Source organism: Pleurodeles waltl, chromosome 7, assembly GCF_031143425.1.
Source record: "Pleurodeles waltl isolate 20211129_DDA chromosome 7, aPleWal1.hap1.20221129, whole genome shotgun sequence".
Classification (NCBI taxonomy): Eukaryota; Metazoa; Chordata; class Amphibia; order Caudata; family Salamandridae; genus Pleurodeles; species Pleurodeles waltl.
This window is the reverse complement of record NC_090446.1, coordinates 355539786-355556851: the sequence shown is the minus strand read 5'-3', so window position 1 is coordinate 355556851 and position 17066 is coordinate 355539786. Positions and strand designations below refer to the sequence as shown.

At 43.5% G+C, this 17066-nt stretch overlaps 1 protein-coding gene across 1 annotated transcript in view; it reads left to right on the top strand.

Annotated features, from left to right (window-relative positions):
• LOC138247253 (ubiquitin carboxyl-terminal hydrolase CYLD-like) overlaps window positions 1-17066 on the top strand; it is a 357524-nt gene that overhangs the window by 322282 nt on the left and 18176 nt on the right. The window contains exon 8 of the mRNA XM_069201980.1: window positions 4732-4840. Within this exon, the coding sequence (XP_069058081.1) occupies window positions 4732-4840 (109 nt within the window). The remainder of the gene's footprint in view (window positions 1-4731; window positions 4841-17066) is intronic.

Genomic DNA, 17066 nt, shown 5'->3' with positions numbered 1-17066 from the left:
GTTTATCCCTTACCTATGGAATTGCCTGTAGTCTGTTATTAACACTTTTGTATCAGCAGGAGTATTATCAATATTTTTACTTGAATTATGACCTTGCGTTTTCAATTGTCCTGATCATGAAACATTTGTGCAACATAGCAGAGACAAACACATTGACACAGTGGAAGGTTTCTTAGAGCCTGACATTTGGTACAATTTATGCCCACAAGAATAATCTAACCTGTATTAGCCCCATAGAGAAGGAGTTAATTGGACAATTGAGGAAAGGGGAAGTGCTACGAAGACTAAAATAGAAAAGGGAATAGTTTTGCAAAATTGGGGAAAGTATTAAATACATTCAGTAGCTGAAAGTCAGGATCCCTTGCTTTAGATTGGCAACACATAGGGAAATTATGTATATATAGACCTAGATCAAAGACTGACACACATTTTGTAGTGACTAATGAATGCAGACATGTGTTTTTGTTTAAGAGTGTTTGGACTTTTATGTTGAATGGACAGGACCCCATCAAACCAGGTATTTATGTCATTTGTGGAACGAATGGCAAGTGCAAGCTGCCGAAAGGCTGGTATGGTACGTTACCTGGGAGTCGTTTTTCCAAAGATATATCATGTGGACCATTTTAATGATCCAGTCTGTGATGAGAAATCAAATACCAGAATCAAGAGAGGTGCTAGTGCCTCAGAGATTGTAGAAGATATTTTTGGTGCCATATTTAAATCAGAAGGTGTTATTTGGAATGATATAAAAATAATGAAATTATCAACAATAGTAGATACGTTATCTACAGACATCACAGGGTGCCATTTTATTAATAGATACAGAGATAGTTGTAATATCAAAGGTTTGCCAAAATTGTTTTGCGTTAGACATTCTTCTCACAAAGGAAGGTGGAGTTTGTGAAATGTCGCAAGCCCAACAATACTATAAGTTTATTCCTGATAATAGTAGGAAAATAAGAAAATAAGTTGCAAACATGAGATACTTGAGACAGAACCTGAGGGAGTTAACAGCAACAGTAATGGTTTTACAGTGATTGAAAGGTAGCTTGGAAATCTAGGGAAAGAGATAGTTGAAATACTTTTGAGACCCTTATTGGTTATGGCTTTGTGTGCCATAATTGCAGTTGGTCTTTACAAGTTGCACAAGAAGCTTAAGAAGAAAATAGCAGAGAGTAGAAGGAGAAAGGAGGAGATTAGGATGAAAACCAGATGGAGCATATATCATAGTAACATTAAGCAGCTAGAGGAGTCCAGAAGACCTTACCTGGAACAACCTCTAAAATTTAGAGCTGTCTCATTGAAAATGAGAGCAAGAGTATTTTGTGATTGCTTTATTTGCCATCAGAAGGGAGACTGATGTAGCAGAAATGTTAGTACTGTGCCTCATGTCTCAGTGATCATCTATATGTGACAGTTTATGCATCATATTAATTAAAGCACTAATAGTTTAAATGTAGAGTGATGCACTGAAAAGTTATGTGTGTGCATCTGTCTTAGACTACTCACTGAGACATAAATGGTGTCAAGATTAAATTACATGATTGAAGGATTAATCTGTAATTATGTTATATTTTAGAGTGTAAACTAATACAGGGAGTGCAGAATTATTAGGCAAATGAGTATTTTGACCACATCATCCTCTTTATGCATGTTGTCTTACTCCAAGCTGTATAGGCTCGAAAGCCTACTACCAATTAAGCATATTAGGTGATGTGCATCTCTGTAATGAGAAGGGGTGTGGTCTAATGACATCAACACCCTATATCAGGTGTGCATAATTATTAGGCAACTTCCTTTCCTTTGGCAAAATGGGTCAAAAGAAGGACTTGACAGGCTCAGAAAAGTCAAAAATAGTGAGATATCTTGCAGAGGGATGCAGCACTCTTAAAATTGCAAAGCTTCTGAAGCGTGATCATCGAACAATCAAGCGTTTCATTCAAAATAGTCAACAGGGTCGCAAGAAGCGTGTGGAAAAACCAAGGCGCAAAATAACTGCCCATGAACTGAGAAAAGTCAAGCGTGCAGCTGCCACGATGCCACTTGCCACCAGTTTGGCCATATTTCAGAGCTGCAACATCACTGGAGTGCCCAAAAGCACAAGGTGTGCAATACTCAGAGACATGGCCAAGGTAAGAAAGGCTGAAAGACGACCACCACTGAACAAGACACACAAGCTGAAACGTCAAGACTGGGCCAAGAAATATCTCAAGACTGATTTTTCTAAGGTTTTATGGACTGATGAAATGAGAGTGAGTCTTGATGGGCCAGATGGATGGGCCCGTGGCTGGATTGGTAAAGGACAGAGAGCTCCAGTCCGACTCAGACGCCAGCAAGGTGGAGGTGGAGTACTGGTTTGGGCTGGTATCATCAAAGATGAGCTTGTGGGGCCTTTTCGGGTTGAGGATGGAGTCAAGCTCAACTCCCAGTCCTACTGCCAGTTCCTGGAAGACACCTTCTTCAAGCAGTGGTACAGGAAGAAGTCTGCATCCTTCAAGAAAAACATGGTTTTCATGCAGGACAATGCTCCATCACACGCGTCCAAGTACTCCACAGCGTGGCTGGCAAGAAAGGGTATAAAAGAAGGAAATCTAATGACATGGCCTCCTTGTTCACCTGATCTGAACCCCATTGAGAACCTGTGGTCCATCATCAAATGTGAGATTTACAAGGAGGGAAAACAGTACACCTCTCTGAACAGTGTCTGGGAGGCTGTGGTTGCTGCTGCACGCAATGTTGATGGTGAACAGATCAAAACACTGACAGAATCCATGGATGGCAGGCTTTTGAGTGTCCTTGCAAAGAAAGGTGGCTATATTGGTCACTGATTTGTTTTTGTTTTGTTTTTGAATGTCAGAAATGTATATTTGTGAATGTTGAGATGTTATATTGGTTTCACTGGTAATAATAAATAATTGAAATGGGTATATATTTTTTTTTGTTAAGTTGCCTAATAATTATGCACAGTAATAGTCACCTGCACACACAGATATCCCCCTAACATAGCTAAAACTAAAAACAAACTAAAAACTACTTCCAAAAATATTCAGCTTTGATATCAATGAGTTTTTTGGGTTCATTGAGAACATGGTTGTTGTTCAATAATAAAATTAATCCTCAAAAATACAATTTGCCTAATAATTCTGCACTCCCTGTAGTTTGTATTGAAATAATATTGAGTTTCTTATTGTAAATGTTTTACATATGTGTGCAAAAATAAAGAAATGCAGTTCTGCATCCCATTGACTGAAATGTATTAACAAAATCATTTCACTTTAAAGTTACTGTAACATGAGTGCGAATGACAATTTATTAATGCTGAAATGCATAGCTTGGGTATTAAATGTGTTTTATTTGAACATATTAATGTACCATATTAATTAATTGCATTAGCCTAAGTGAGACCTGTTAGGCCCTGTATTTGTGACTGTTCAGAAAATGTCAAGTCATCTTGTTGACATGTACTTTTCTTTTGGACCTTGTTCCCTTAAAAAGACTAGTTTGGTAATAGATCTCTGTTGTTCTACCCATTGAGAGTGTGAGGAAATGTCCTTGGATGTGGAACATCCTGGACTATGGACTAACAGTATTAACATTTGTTTAAATTTTGCGTGGAAGTATACAGATGAACACCATTCTCATGACAGACCTAGGTAACCATGTTGATGTTTCAAGTTGGAGTTGCATGATCGATTTCTATTGATTGTTACCAAATTAATGTCAGGGTGATTGAGAAACTGACATATCATTTTGCCTTATGAACTTTAAAATAGTGATGAACCTCTGGACTCAGATCAGATCCAGGTCAGATTTCCCAGAGTAGATTCAGCAGAACTTTCCCTGCCATTCTTTGTTGCATGCTGAGCCCCTTGAATTCTGAGAGGCACTATCCTCTCTGCCCTTGCCCCTTTGAAATGCCTTGCTGAGACTTAGAGATATCTCGCTAACCCAAAGAGGAAGACTCTTGATCAAGCTTCTGATATGCTTTACCTCTTACTTACTGTTTGTCTACTTTAGTTAGTAACCTGTAGATTACCTTTTTCCAAATTCTTCTTGCTTTTTTTTCTTTTTGGCCGCATGTGTTCAGACCCGCACATGTTATTTTCCTTACTGGGTAATCTGTAGGGTTTCCCCTGCCCAACTAAATGGAACTTTGATGATTTGAACGTCTTTGATGTTTACTAAATCTGAGCAATATTTGTTTTCCATTCATCAGGTTATTTTACTTATGTTCTGTATTGTATTTATTGAGTGCCTAGGTCTCTTGATGTTAGTTCACTAGAATTTATTTTGTCACCTTTGTCAACCCTTGGTGATTCGGTATGTTTCTAACTTTGTCGTGAGAATTGTCTACATGGCTCTGAGCTTAAGTTTGTAATAAAACTCCTTAACCTTATTCCCGAATGGAGTTTTACTTGTATGGCTAAATTGGTTATACTGTGTCCTTTCATTGGTTAGTATTGACATTTTATTGTTTGGTTTGACCACATTCTTATGCAGGGTCCAAAGATCCGTTGACCTCGTTGGGCATTAATTTCTGCGAAGGATGAAAATGTTCCAGCAAAGCTTTCTATGTCATAATATATGTTTATAAAATACCTGTTGATCCAAAAGGCTATAGCACCATAAAAAGGTGAAATTTGTTTCAGCATGTGCAGGTGTTCTTTTGAAAGTCTGAGGCTATTAATGCTGTACTCTTAAGCCCTGTTTCTGTGCTTTTTGTTTTTTCAGATCCCATTCTGTCTGATGTTACAAATGCCGCGGTTTGGGAACAAGTATAAGATGTTCCCCACAATATTCCCTTCTCTGGAGCTTGATATCACAGATTTGCTCTACAACAGTAAGTATGGCCTACTTAGCATTCTGGGCCTTCAATGGTTTGATAACCCACATTTCAATGCTGAGGTGCCAGCATAAAAGGAAATCTGAAGATTTATAAAAAAGAGTTGTCCACTGAAAGGGTGAGTGGACTTTAGGCTTGGTTTAGAGTTTGACTGATGGGATTACTACATCACAAACATGATTGATATCCTGTCCGCCGTACAACGATTCCATAATATCCTATGGAAATCGTAATACAGCAGACGGGATATCTGTCACATTTGTAACTCATCCGCCAAACTCTGAATCAGGCCCCAAGTCACAGTTCCTCGTATGTCAGGTGTCTGATTTGTGAAAGATTTGCCACAACCAATCAGATTTTTAGAGGCTCTCCCTTTTCAGAAATACTTTGATTTTTCTAAAGTCTAGTCCATTCTCCTCAAAGCAGAGTTTTATCCTTATTGTTGCGGAAATGAATATGCACCACACAGGGATGCTGGAAAGTGGTGGCTACCCGATGTTTATTTGTTTATATGTGTTTTCTGTAGTGGTGCTTTACTTCATAATATTGTAGAGAGAACTTTACATAAGCGAGATATATTTACATAGGAAAACGTCAAACCAGAAAACATTCAAGCAAAAGGCAGAGCAGTAGCAATAGGAGAGGTTGTGAAGTCACAGTCTGTTAACATTTCACTTACGGTTGGGTCAATCCTTTTGTTGCACAAATTCTGTTTTCTGTAGGTTAAGTTTCAGGGAGTTGTTGGTGGCCCAGGTGTAGATTTCTATCAAGCTTCTCTTGAGTGTTGAGATGTTGAATGAGGAAAGTTGTGGTTTTAGGTAGGGTTGTGTGTCATCTGTATATCCATTGAGTTTGATGTAATTGTTTTCTAACAATTGGCCCAGCGGTCCACGTAAAGGTTGAAGTGTAATGGGGACTTGATTGATCTTTGGGGAATGCCACAGGTTACCAGTTCAAGTCTGAAGATGACTTGAGCCCTCTTCGCCCGAACGTCTTAGGCCCATCCTGTATTCAAGCGCTTTCAGAAGAGTATTATGATGGACTGCGTTGATACGTGTAATTTTATTGTGATTTAAAAGGCAAGTGTTCTATATGCCCAGCATTCGAAGGACGTAACACAGACTTTTAATTTTGCTGTTTCTCCGCTGTGGCCAGCCCTAATTCCTGATTGAATAGACAAAAGTAGTGACTTGTTGTCTTTGAATTTAATTGGAAAGCTATGCTTTTTTCCAGTGGCGTCCAGCAGCTTTAGGAGGGAGAGGGGCTGCTGGGAAGCACACACAAACACACACTCTTTCTTTCACACACAGACACGCACGCACGCACATCCATTAATAACACTCATACTATTCAAACATGCATGCACCAACCATTAATTTAAAAACATCAGACACACACATTCTTTCACACACACACGCACGCACATCCACTAACACTCATAATATTCAAACATGCAGGCATGCACCAAACATTCATTTTAAAAGATCACACACACTCATTCTTTCACACACACACGCACGCACGCCCGTACATCCATTAACAACACTCATAACACTCAAACATGCAAACGTGCACCAAACATTCAATTTAAAACATCACACACACACACACACACTTACCTTCAGCCTCCAGGTCCCAGGAGGGTTGGGACTTCTGCCTTCCATTGGCTGACCATGGGTCAGCCAATGAGGGAAGGCAGCAGTCCCAGCCTCGTCACAGAGTGGGATGGGGTCAGTGAGACTGCTGACCCCACCCCACTCTGTGACGAAGTGTCACTGATTGACACTCGCCCTGGGTGCTTCAGGGCTTAAACCTGAAGCGCCCAGGGCGAGTGTCAATGGGTGACGCTTTCCTCTTCACCCAGGGGAGGGCCTCGAGGCACCTTTGCTGAGTCGAGGAGGTCACGCCCATAGGAGCTGTGACCTCCTCAGCCCAGCAACGTTCAGCTCAGGCAGCCAGGAGTCTGCGCAAATCGCGCATGGCTCACTCCTGGCTGTCTGAGCTGAAAATGAAGAGTGTCTGTCAGGCTGGCCTTTGTACAGCCTGACAGACACTCTTCATGAGGGGCAAAAGGTGGGGGGGCGTGGCCCCTCCGCCCTAAAGGACGGGCCACCACTGCTTTTTTCAATGACTTTGACAAGCCAGCGTAATCCCGCCATGGGTCTATAATAGCCAATAATTTCCAGTTTGTTATTGGCCTTTTTAGGATAAGGGAAATTTGCCCTGTCTTGAGTCTGGAAGGATATGAGCCTTGTTGCGAAGAGGCATTGATTGGTGAGCGCTAGGAATGAGATGGAAGATGAAGATTTTTGTTTTTAGGTTTGTAAGTAAAGGGTCGCCAGGGTAGTACGTTTGATTATTTTGACGAGATCGCCTAGCTGTTGAAAATCGAAGGAGCTGCAAGTGATGACCGTTCTGGGACAGTGTTCAGCATTTGAACTGCGGAAAAAGTGAGATTGCTTCTTTTGGTATCGATTTGCATGGTGGAAAAATGTAAGAATTTAGTGCATTTTTCCTCGGACAGCTCGATAGCAACGTGTTGTTGTTCTAAAGTATCTCAATATTTAATTTGAAGATGGTCTTTGCCGGTTTAAGCGGTAGGTCAATTTGCCTCTGAATGCATGATTGTTTTCGCGTTCTCTATTTCAGATAACTATGTTTTTGTAACAGATTTTACTTTGGACTCTGGGCAAACGTTTTCCAGAACTGTTGCTGCAGACCTGAGTTTGGCAGGCTTTTGAATATTTCAAAGCAGGCTAGATATGTCCCGTGAATGCCTGGAACCTGATTTGTAAACGTGATTCTGTTTGGAGCTGTACATTGTATGGAACATCAAAGTTTCCTAGAAAACATTTGAGTATGAATCCTTTTACATATCACTTCATTTGTTATGAAGAGACGCTTTGGACACATCTCAGTGCTTCTCTGCAACTTTTGTCACCCATTATTTTACCCAAGTGAGGTGTTGGTGTTATTTTTTTAGTTTCACATTTACTTTGACAGTTTTATTATTTTACTTGTGTCACTTAGTATGTTGTAACTGATGTCAAATTTTATGTGACATCACTTCATGTGATAGCATCACATGTGCTTATTAGTTTTCACTCTCAAGAATTTTCTCAACTCGAGAGCTCAGTACACAATCAATTTAACTGCATCTAATCCATGTGTATGATGTTGCTATCTCGAACTACTGAGCATTGGGTGACATAGTGGTGTTGCTATACTGCACGGTTGTGACAAAGTAGCAGATTTAAGGAAATGGCTGTCGCTTTCTAGCTGTGCAATCCCATATGATTCACCTGCATGAATAATTCTGTCCTTATCTACCATATTTCCTTCTGCCTTTAGTGAATCTAAGAAATCACGTGTGCATATGATTTCCCCCTGACTCATAACACATCAACTTAAATGTAGCTTCCTGCTCTGTTTCACGGTCTAAAGGCTCATAGGAGACCCCGCCACAAATAGCGGTCCCCTGATTGATTTAGGAAGTACTTGTTGAATGGGTGTCCTCCAGGCATTATGCTTCCAGATACAGGATCTTGAGCAAGGGCAAAATGGACGTGGCTAACTCAAAGCATCCACTTCACCTTACTTTGAATGAGTTCATGTCTCAGTTGCAAGCAAAAAATGTCAAATAGTAGAAAGTAACTGCCTAACCAGACCTGGCTTTAGGACCAAGTTTATGTTGATTGGTGGAAAAAGCTTAATTAGAACCACATCAAAAAGCCAATCAAGCACTACACTGTGTGACCTCCACCTAAGCATGCCCTCGTCTCAAAACCCTCATTGGCTTGTGTTTTGGATCACGCCAGAAACCTAAGATAGTAGTGCTCTCTGATCACTTAATCACAACAATCGTAACTCTTCTATTCAACATTTTTCCTTAGTATATTAATTCATAAGCCTGACCACCAAGCTTCACAAGTGGTAAACCTATGTAACATTATTCATATTTGGTATTAGAAGTTTGAGTGGTATTTCCCAGAAAATGTTTGAACTGCAGTGACTACCAGTTATCCACGTTATTCTATTAAAATACTTTTGCACTGAATACAACAGGATTTGTTTTGATAGCTGTCTCACAGATACCACTGACCGAACACGGTCCTACAAGAACTGTAAAACGTGTTTACCCAGTGTTGGAAATTGGGTCATAAGTGACACTTTAGCACTGGTTAGCAGTGGTAAAATGCACAGAATCCTACAAGCCAACAAAAACGGGTTGAGACAACAGGAGGGTGAAGGCAAAAAGTTTGGGCATATCCCTGCATAAGAGGCCAAGTCCAACACCACCCCCTTCAGCTAAAAGCCAGGGTAGACTAATCAATACCTTGATTGGGATTCACTGGCTAGGAGACAGAACTTGGACGATATCCTTTTTATGCAGGGGAACGTGTCAGTTTTACACCTCCCTGAACTCATTTGGATCCCTCTGTCTACACTCTCCTGAACCACTGGACTGACCCATGGAGAACCATTCTCCTCATCTGTGCAGTTCCTAACCTTAACTTGCTGACAGAAACATCCTAGTAGGCAGATAGTGCCACCGAAGGCAATCAAAATGATGTGGCCCAATCTGCACCTTGGATCAGACTTCTTTCCCCAACCAAAGGAAAACTCTGCCCATAAGGACACTAACCAACACAGGCCACTCACAGCTGTCAGTATCAAGAGCCATGCCCAAAGCATCCACTGCCAGTTGAAAGCTCCAACTACAGAAATTAGCTTGGCCTCTTTTCCAGTTTTGTTACTGGCATGAAGTTCCCGATGCTCCTGAGGGTCTCTATGACTTCTGAGGTTTCTCAAAATGGGGGGACAACAGCCCCGGGTATTAGGCAATCTACTTCCACTCAATCTTCCACAGGTCCTTGGGTGGTAGCCTAAGACTGGCTTTTCTCTCTAAGGTCTGTACCCTGAGGCTGAACGGGGGACAGGGGTTCCCATACCCTCGGTTTGGGAGTGGTCCCCCAGAAAACAGAACTATCAGAGAGCCCTGGGAAGCTGTCCTTCCCAACTCTTCTGACACGGGGACAACTCATTCCCTAGTATGCAGTCAATGGACATCTGGGGGAAAAACTAGGACCCACCTCTGGGTCACTTACTCACCCCACTTCAGGGATACCAGGGTCATGGTGAGGAAAAAGTCCTGCCCCTGGGCCTGAGTATCATACACACCTGACTGGCATACTGCTCTGAAGAAACCAGCCTTTTTACTACGATGCTCTAGCTGAGTCAGGAATCCCTCAGAGCTGCGGCTAGGATCCCATTCACCTTCACCGGGTGGAAGTGATAACTTCCATCCTCAGTGATCACAAGTTCACCCTCTGAGACTATCTCACACCTAAGGGCATGTTCTATGATCTGCCACTGAGTAATGCTTACCTCCTAAGGCCACATTGGCCACTTCTGCAGTATTCCCTACAGTGGGCTTTTTCTTTGGACAGACAGAGCCCGCTGCGTGTGTCCTAATTGAGAACAATCAAAGCACCAAGACTGGAAATGGGACACCCTGGGCCACAATCACCAGACACCCTCCCCCTCCATTTCTCAGAAGAGGCATGGGAACCCTTTCCTCCTCTTTATTCTGGGATTTGTCTGTGTCTTCCTGCGCGTCCCCCTCACTCTGCTGGGGAGAATCTGAACCACCCTTCTTGGGGTCATTCCCAGGTATCTTCTTGAACACTTTGGACCTGATCCAGAGGTCCTCCTCCTTCACATGTTCTCTGAGGTCAGTAAGCCTGCTGTCAACCAAGTGCAGCTCCACAAACCATGTACTGACTATATGCTCTCTCAGTACCAACCCACAAAAAATCATCAACTTTGCTACCCCACACCCAACCACTTAATGCCTTGCTGGTGTAAACCGGAAAATCAACCCAAGACTGTTTTTTTTTTTCATCTTTGGGCTATCCCTGAACCTAATGCAGTACTTTTCTGGGATGAGTCCAAACTTGGTGATAAGGATGGTTTTGATTGGGATGTACTTTATCTGGTCCCCCATCTCCAGTGTAGGTAAGGTATCCCTCCCCACTATAGGCATGCGTTTTCAGAGGGAGGCCCACCAAAACTGTTCTGGGAACCTGTGCATCTTAAGGGACACCTCATAGGCAGAAAACCAATTGTCTATGTCACCTCCTACCACATGGCTGGCCCCAGATCTTTATTTATGTGATCTGCTTTGTCCCCACCCCAGACACTGTGGTTATGCTGACACCATTTTACTGAGCTTTGCTTGCCTAGATTCCATGTCCAGCTCTCTCAGACTCATGAGACATTTTTTCTAAGGCCAGTTCATTTTCCTCCATTTTGAATTTGGCCATCTGCAGCTGAAACTCCATCTATGCCTTCCTGTCCACCAGCTCCTCTGGGGTCAGACCCTGTGAAGACACACTCTCTGCTCTGGCAGGGAGTTGCCATTCAGAAGACAAGTCAACCCCCTCTCCTGAGTGCTGCATCTTGAGGCTTGATTCAGCCTCTGCTCCTGCTCTTTCATATCATCCTCCTCATTACTTACACTCTGTTGCTGCCAGCAACTGGTGAGCCTCCAACCAGGCCCTCAAAGCTTTCTGAAGCTCCAACCTCGTGATGCCCTTCTTGACTGGAAGTCCCCTTGTCTTACAGAACTGCCTGAGCTCAACCATAGTGTATCTCTCCATGTTGAGGAGCTCAAATTCAATTTCTATAGGCATGGTCACAGGCTGGCAGGTAGAATGAGAGTGGATTTGGAAAAAGCAAAAGAGCCAATCAAAGAGAATTTAAAAGAACTTGAATAGCTATCAACTTATTTATTTGGGATGTTGTGTTACACCAAATCACTGTAGGGCACTACACAAACAGAATTCGTAATCCTCACAGCTAAACACCATTGTTTGAAATTGGGTCACAGACTGAAGGGGGTGAAGCCCCCTTCAAGCAGCAGCCACAGTTTCTGTCAGGATGAAGTGACAAGTAAACATAAATTAACCTGTGCTTAACCCTCTGGTAGTTGGCACAAAAACAGTCAGGCTTGTCTTGAAGGCAATGTGTAAGGTATTTATGCAGTACGTCAAACAGCAATAAAGTGAAAACACTATACAAGAAAAATCCCATACAAATTTTTAAAGAAAATAGAATTAAATTTAATAAATCATTTGACACCAAAACAAGAAAAATCTGATCAGTAGAACCAGAGATTTGAAACTTCAAAAGTTTAAGTAAAAATAGAAGCACAAAGCACCAACAACTGTGGTTATCTGGTCTCACCAGACCATGAAAAAGCCACAAGTTCAGGCTGACCATGATGGAGTGCTGGCCAGATACAAGGACCAAGATAGGTCTGCTGAACAAGGTACCTTAAATTATGGGTTGCGGAGCTTTGCGAGATCCTACTTCAAGGATGCGTCATGCAGCAGCAGTTCTGAGGCGCTGCAGGACTGTGATGAGTCCTGAATTGTCTTCAAGGTTACCGTCGAGGAGGGGTGTGCGATTTAAAGTCCAATGTTGAGGATGCCTCACGCATTGGTAGATTAAAAAAAGCTGCAGGATGCAATACGAAGTCCTGCGCCAGGGATGTGTCACGCTGCAATGGCTCGAAAGTGGCTACGAGAAGATGCATCACACTGCACCGCTTCTGCTCACAGGACCATAGGTGGCCTGGCAGAGCACCTTCAGGTCCGCTTCCAAGGGTCCAGGACTAGTGTGGCACCATTTGGGGGGGGCAACAAGACTCACAGCAGACAGAGTCCAGGTGCTGGGTTCATGGTGGGTGGAGCCTTTTCTGTCCCTGAGACTCTAATCTGGAGGTCAGCCAACTAGCTATTGGAGTCACTCTGGTGGTCCTGGGATCACGATGCAGACCCAGTCCTTTCACTCAGACAGCAGGGCAGCAGAATAGCAGTCCTTTTTGAAGAGCAGCACAACAGTCCTCCTGTGTCTTCCACAGGTCCAGAGGAGTACTGAAGAGTTGAGTCTGAGTCCATTATTTATACCTGGTGCCCACTTTGAAGAAGGAGAAGCCTCTGGGGGGGGGGTTTCACCCCAAAGGTATTTGGAATTTCCTGTCTCTCAGTCTTGGCCCCAACTTGTCTGGGGTCACAAAAGACTAGTGTTAGAACCCTTTGTGAGTGCCTCTAGTAGAGCCTTTGTGATGTGCGAGTGTGACAGGTGACAGCTCCTTCCCCCATTATCAAGTCAGAGATGGCCCATCTTGCCATCACCTATTCTCCATTTGTCTCACTTTCTGGGAGTAATACACAAAGACCAACTGCCAGTTACACCTCGTCATGTGACCCAATATACAGGCTGTAGGAACCAAATGGTTAGGACACAGAAATGCCAACTTTCTAAAAGTGGCATTTTCAGAATTGTGACTTGAAATCCAACTTTATCATCAAAGAGGGTTCTTTACAAACCAAACTCAATATTACTACCTACTCTCAATTGAAAGTTATCACTTATTAAATGTAATAAGGTAACCCGCTGTTATTTTATGGGAGAGGCGGGTCTTGAAGTGGTGAGAAATTAATTTAAGAGTTTTTGACTATCAGTACATGTACAGCTTTTTATGTACCCTGCACCCTGTCCTATGGGCTGTTTACAGTATACCCTAGGGGTGACTTTTATGTATTAAAAAGGAAGGTTTAGGCCTGGCTAAAGGTTTATTTTGTCAAGTGAAAAATGGCAGTTTACGACTGCACACAAAGGCTGCAATGGCAGGCTTGAGACATGTTTAAAAGGCTACTGAATTGGGTGGCACATGCAGTGTGTCAGGTCCACTAGCAGCATTTAGTTTATATGCCCAGGGTACATGCAGTACCATTTTACTCAGATTTTACCAGTAAATTAAGTTTGCCAATTGCATGTAAGTCAATTTCACCACATTTAAGGGAGAGAGCATAAACACTTTATCACTCGTTAGAAATGGTAAACAGTGGAGTCCTAAAAGCCAACAAAATGGATTCCAACAAGGCAAAACATTTGGGAGTGACACTGCAGAAAATGCCAAGTTCAACACCCGGTAACATCTGTATACAATAAACAGGTGTAATGTATGGCATAGAAGCTAGTGTGGGACTGAAGAGCCAAAATCCACTCATCCAAAGTCCTTTATGTAGATGTGCGAAATCTGAGTGTCTGGTTACATAAACTTACCAGGACAATGTTAACCACCACAGGATGATGAGAATGCCTTTTGAAAACGAGTTAGAGCTATTAGCATTGTAAATTCCTAACTAGACTTTTCTTGCAACATAAATTGAGAATGAAAAGTAAAACAGTTGGCATAAGCAAGCTGATTCAAAGCGCAAGGGCTGCCATGATCGTGAGCGCAAAGGAGGGACACAAAAACAAAAAGAAGTTCGCTCACATTCAAACATATCAGCAAACGTGCAGTTATCCATGTAACGGGGTGGCGGCCAAGGCGGTAACAAAACTGCCCCAAGGAGTGACAAACGTAAAGCATTTACCAATGATAACAAAGGATTTTTGAAAGGCAAGCCTATGAATGAGTGATAGTGATGGGTATGCCGTGGGCGTGGTTAAAAGGCCACATAGATACTAACACGTCGGAAAAGCAGCGCAGGCGCGCTGCTATGCTCGACGTAAAAAGAGGACACAAGTCAGTATTCATGTATCACTGAGCATTTCTTATGCCTACTAGTACGTGGACAACAACATGCTAGGGAGAGAGACAAACAAGGCATGCACAGAATACAAAACTACAGAAGAAAACATGCAACTAAGGTGTATGAAGAAAACAAAAAGAAAAGGATATGAACATTTCTGCTGTGCAAACGCTATTCAGCAGAAGGGAGTAAGCAGCCTCTACTCTTTCCAAAACTATAGTCAACACAGGGCAACATGGACTCTTTATTCTTGACGAAGTACCAATGGATATTTGTTTGCCCATTAGGGGGTCGAAATACAACACTTACATTACTATGAAGGATTTGAGGACTTTGGAAGCATCAGACATTAGAAAGAGTCTTAAATCACTGCCAAGTCCCTTGCCCCGTTGTAGGAGGCTGGCCTGGTTTGTAGTGGGTACCAAAGGTACTTACACCTTATACCAGGTCCAGTTACCCTTATTAGTGAAATGTAGTCAGAGTCTAGAAGCCAGGCTATCTAGAGGTAGCTGTAGGCAGAGCAGCCAAGGTTGACCTAGGAGAAATGCAAAGCTCTTGCAATACCACTGTAGTCACACAGTCCTCACACACATGAAAGACAATACTCAGTGTTACAAAAACAAAGGTACTTTATTTTAGTGACACAATGCCGAAAATACTTTGGAGACTATACTCCCTTAGGATTTAGGTAAATTACACAATATATACACTAGTAACCAAAAACAGGTAAGTACATAGTAAGAAAAGGTGCAAATAGTGATAATCACAATAGGTTGCAATAGGCCTGGGGGAACACAAACCATATACTAAAATAGCGGAATGCGAAAGTCAGTTTCCCACCTAGGCAAATGTAGTGTGTAGAGGGGTGCTGGGAGTGTAACAAAATGCCAAAAGTAAGTAATCGAACCCACTCCTGAGCCCAGGAAAGCAGGAGCAAAACACAGCAAGTTTCCTAAGACACACTAGAAGTTGTGATGGAAGATAATGCAAGAACCAGAAGAGACTGCAAGACACCAATGATGGATTCCTGAACCTGAAGACCTGTGGAAGAAGGGGACCAAGTCCAAGACGCACTGAAGAGTCCAGGGAGAACAGGAGCCCCTGCTAACCTGGATGAAGGTGCAGAAGAAGAACCACCGGTGAGAAGACAAAGTCAGTATTGCACCAAAGAAGACAGATGCGGGTTCCTGGTTGGTGCAGAAGATGTCCCACGCCAGATGGGTGAATACAGTCATTTGAGTTGCTTGATTCCGCCAACAAGCCTTGGCACACGCAAAGCTCTGGGTTCGCGGAAAATGGCACTGCCCGGGACTAGGAGGGACCTGGTGGCCTCTACCCAGGAGAGGGAGACGGGGGGGGGGGGCTCTCAGCAACTCCAAAAAAAAACAGAAGACCAGACAGCGTGCAAAGGAGTCCCACAGCACGGGCACAAAGAAGGTGCAAATGGAGGCCCGTGCAACATGACACAAAGAATTCCCACGCCGCCGAAGAACCACTCAGGAAGCTGTGCGTCACAGGATGGAGTGCTGGGGGCCTAAGCAGTGCTGTGCACAAAGAACTTTTTGGAAGGTCGCACACATGCCTTGGCAACCGCAAGTCATGCCGTGTCTTGCGTGAGGAGGCAAGCTCTTATCTCAACCAAGGTTGGACAGCTGGACGTTGGGACTGTCGGAGTCACTTTAGTCCACCATCCATGTTGTTGGTTCCACGTCTGTCATCTGGAGAGGGTACCCAAGCCACCAGTCATCGCTGCAGAGAGGTGCCTGCTGAAGCAGAGAAGTGACTCTGTCACTCCACAGGAGATTCTTTTGGTTCTTCTGGTGCAGGCTGAAGACAGGCGGTCCTTGGAGGATGCACGACCTGGAAACTGTTGCAGTTGCTGGCAGGAGCTGAAGATACAATGTTGCAGAAGTCATCTTAGCTTCTTTGTAGCAGTTTTGTAGAGTTCCTGGAGTGGTCAGTGGTTGATCCATCAGTAGAAGATAATGTAAAGGATTCCTGCTGGAGTCTTGCAATCTGAATCAGAAGAAGCACCCAGAGGAGAGACCGCAAATAGCCCTGGAAGGGGGATTGGTCACCTAACCAGGTAAGCACCTATCAGGAGGGGTCTCTGAAGTCACCGCTGGCACTGGCCACTCAGATGCTCCCAGAGTGCCCCACCACCTTGGAATCCAAGAGGGCAAAACCCAGGGACACTGTGGAGGAGCTCTGGGCCCCACCCTTGGGGTGGTGATGTACAGGGGAGTGGTCACTCCCCTTGCCTTTGTCCAGTTTTGTACCAGAGCAGGGACTGGGGGTCCCTGAACCAGTGTATACTGGATTATGCAAGGAGGGCACCATCTGTGCTCTTCAAAGCATTCCTAGAGGTTCTAGGAGAATACCCCTCCCATGCCTGTAACACCTATTTCCAAAGGGAGAGGGTGTAACACCCTTCTCCCAAAGGAAATGCTTTGTTCTCCCTTCCTGGGATTGAGCTGCTCAAGCCAAAGGAGAGCAGAAGCCTGTCTGTAAGGTGGAAGCAGCGGGGGCTGCCTGGAAAACCTCCAAAGGCTGGTATGGCAGTACTGGGGGTCCACTGTGGAGCCTCCAGAGTGCATTGGGTTGTGCAACCAATA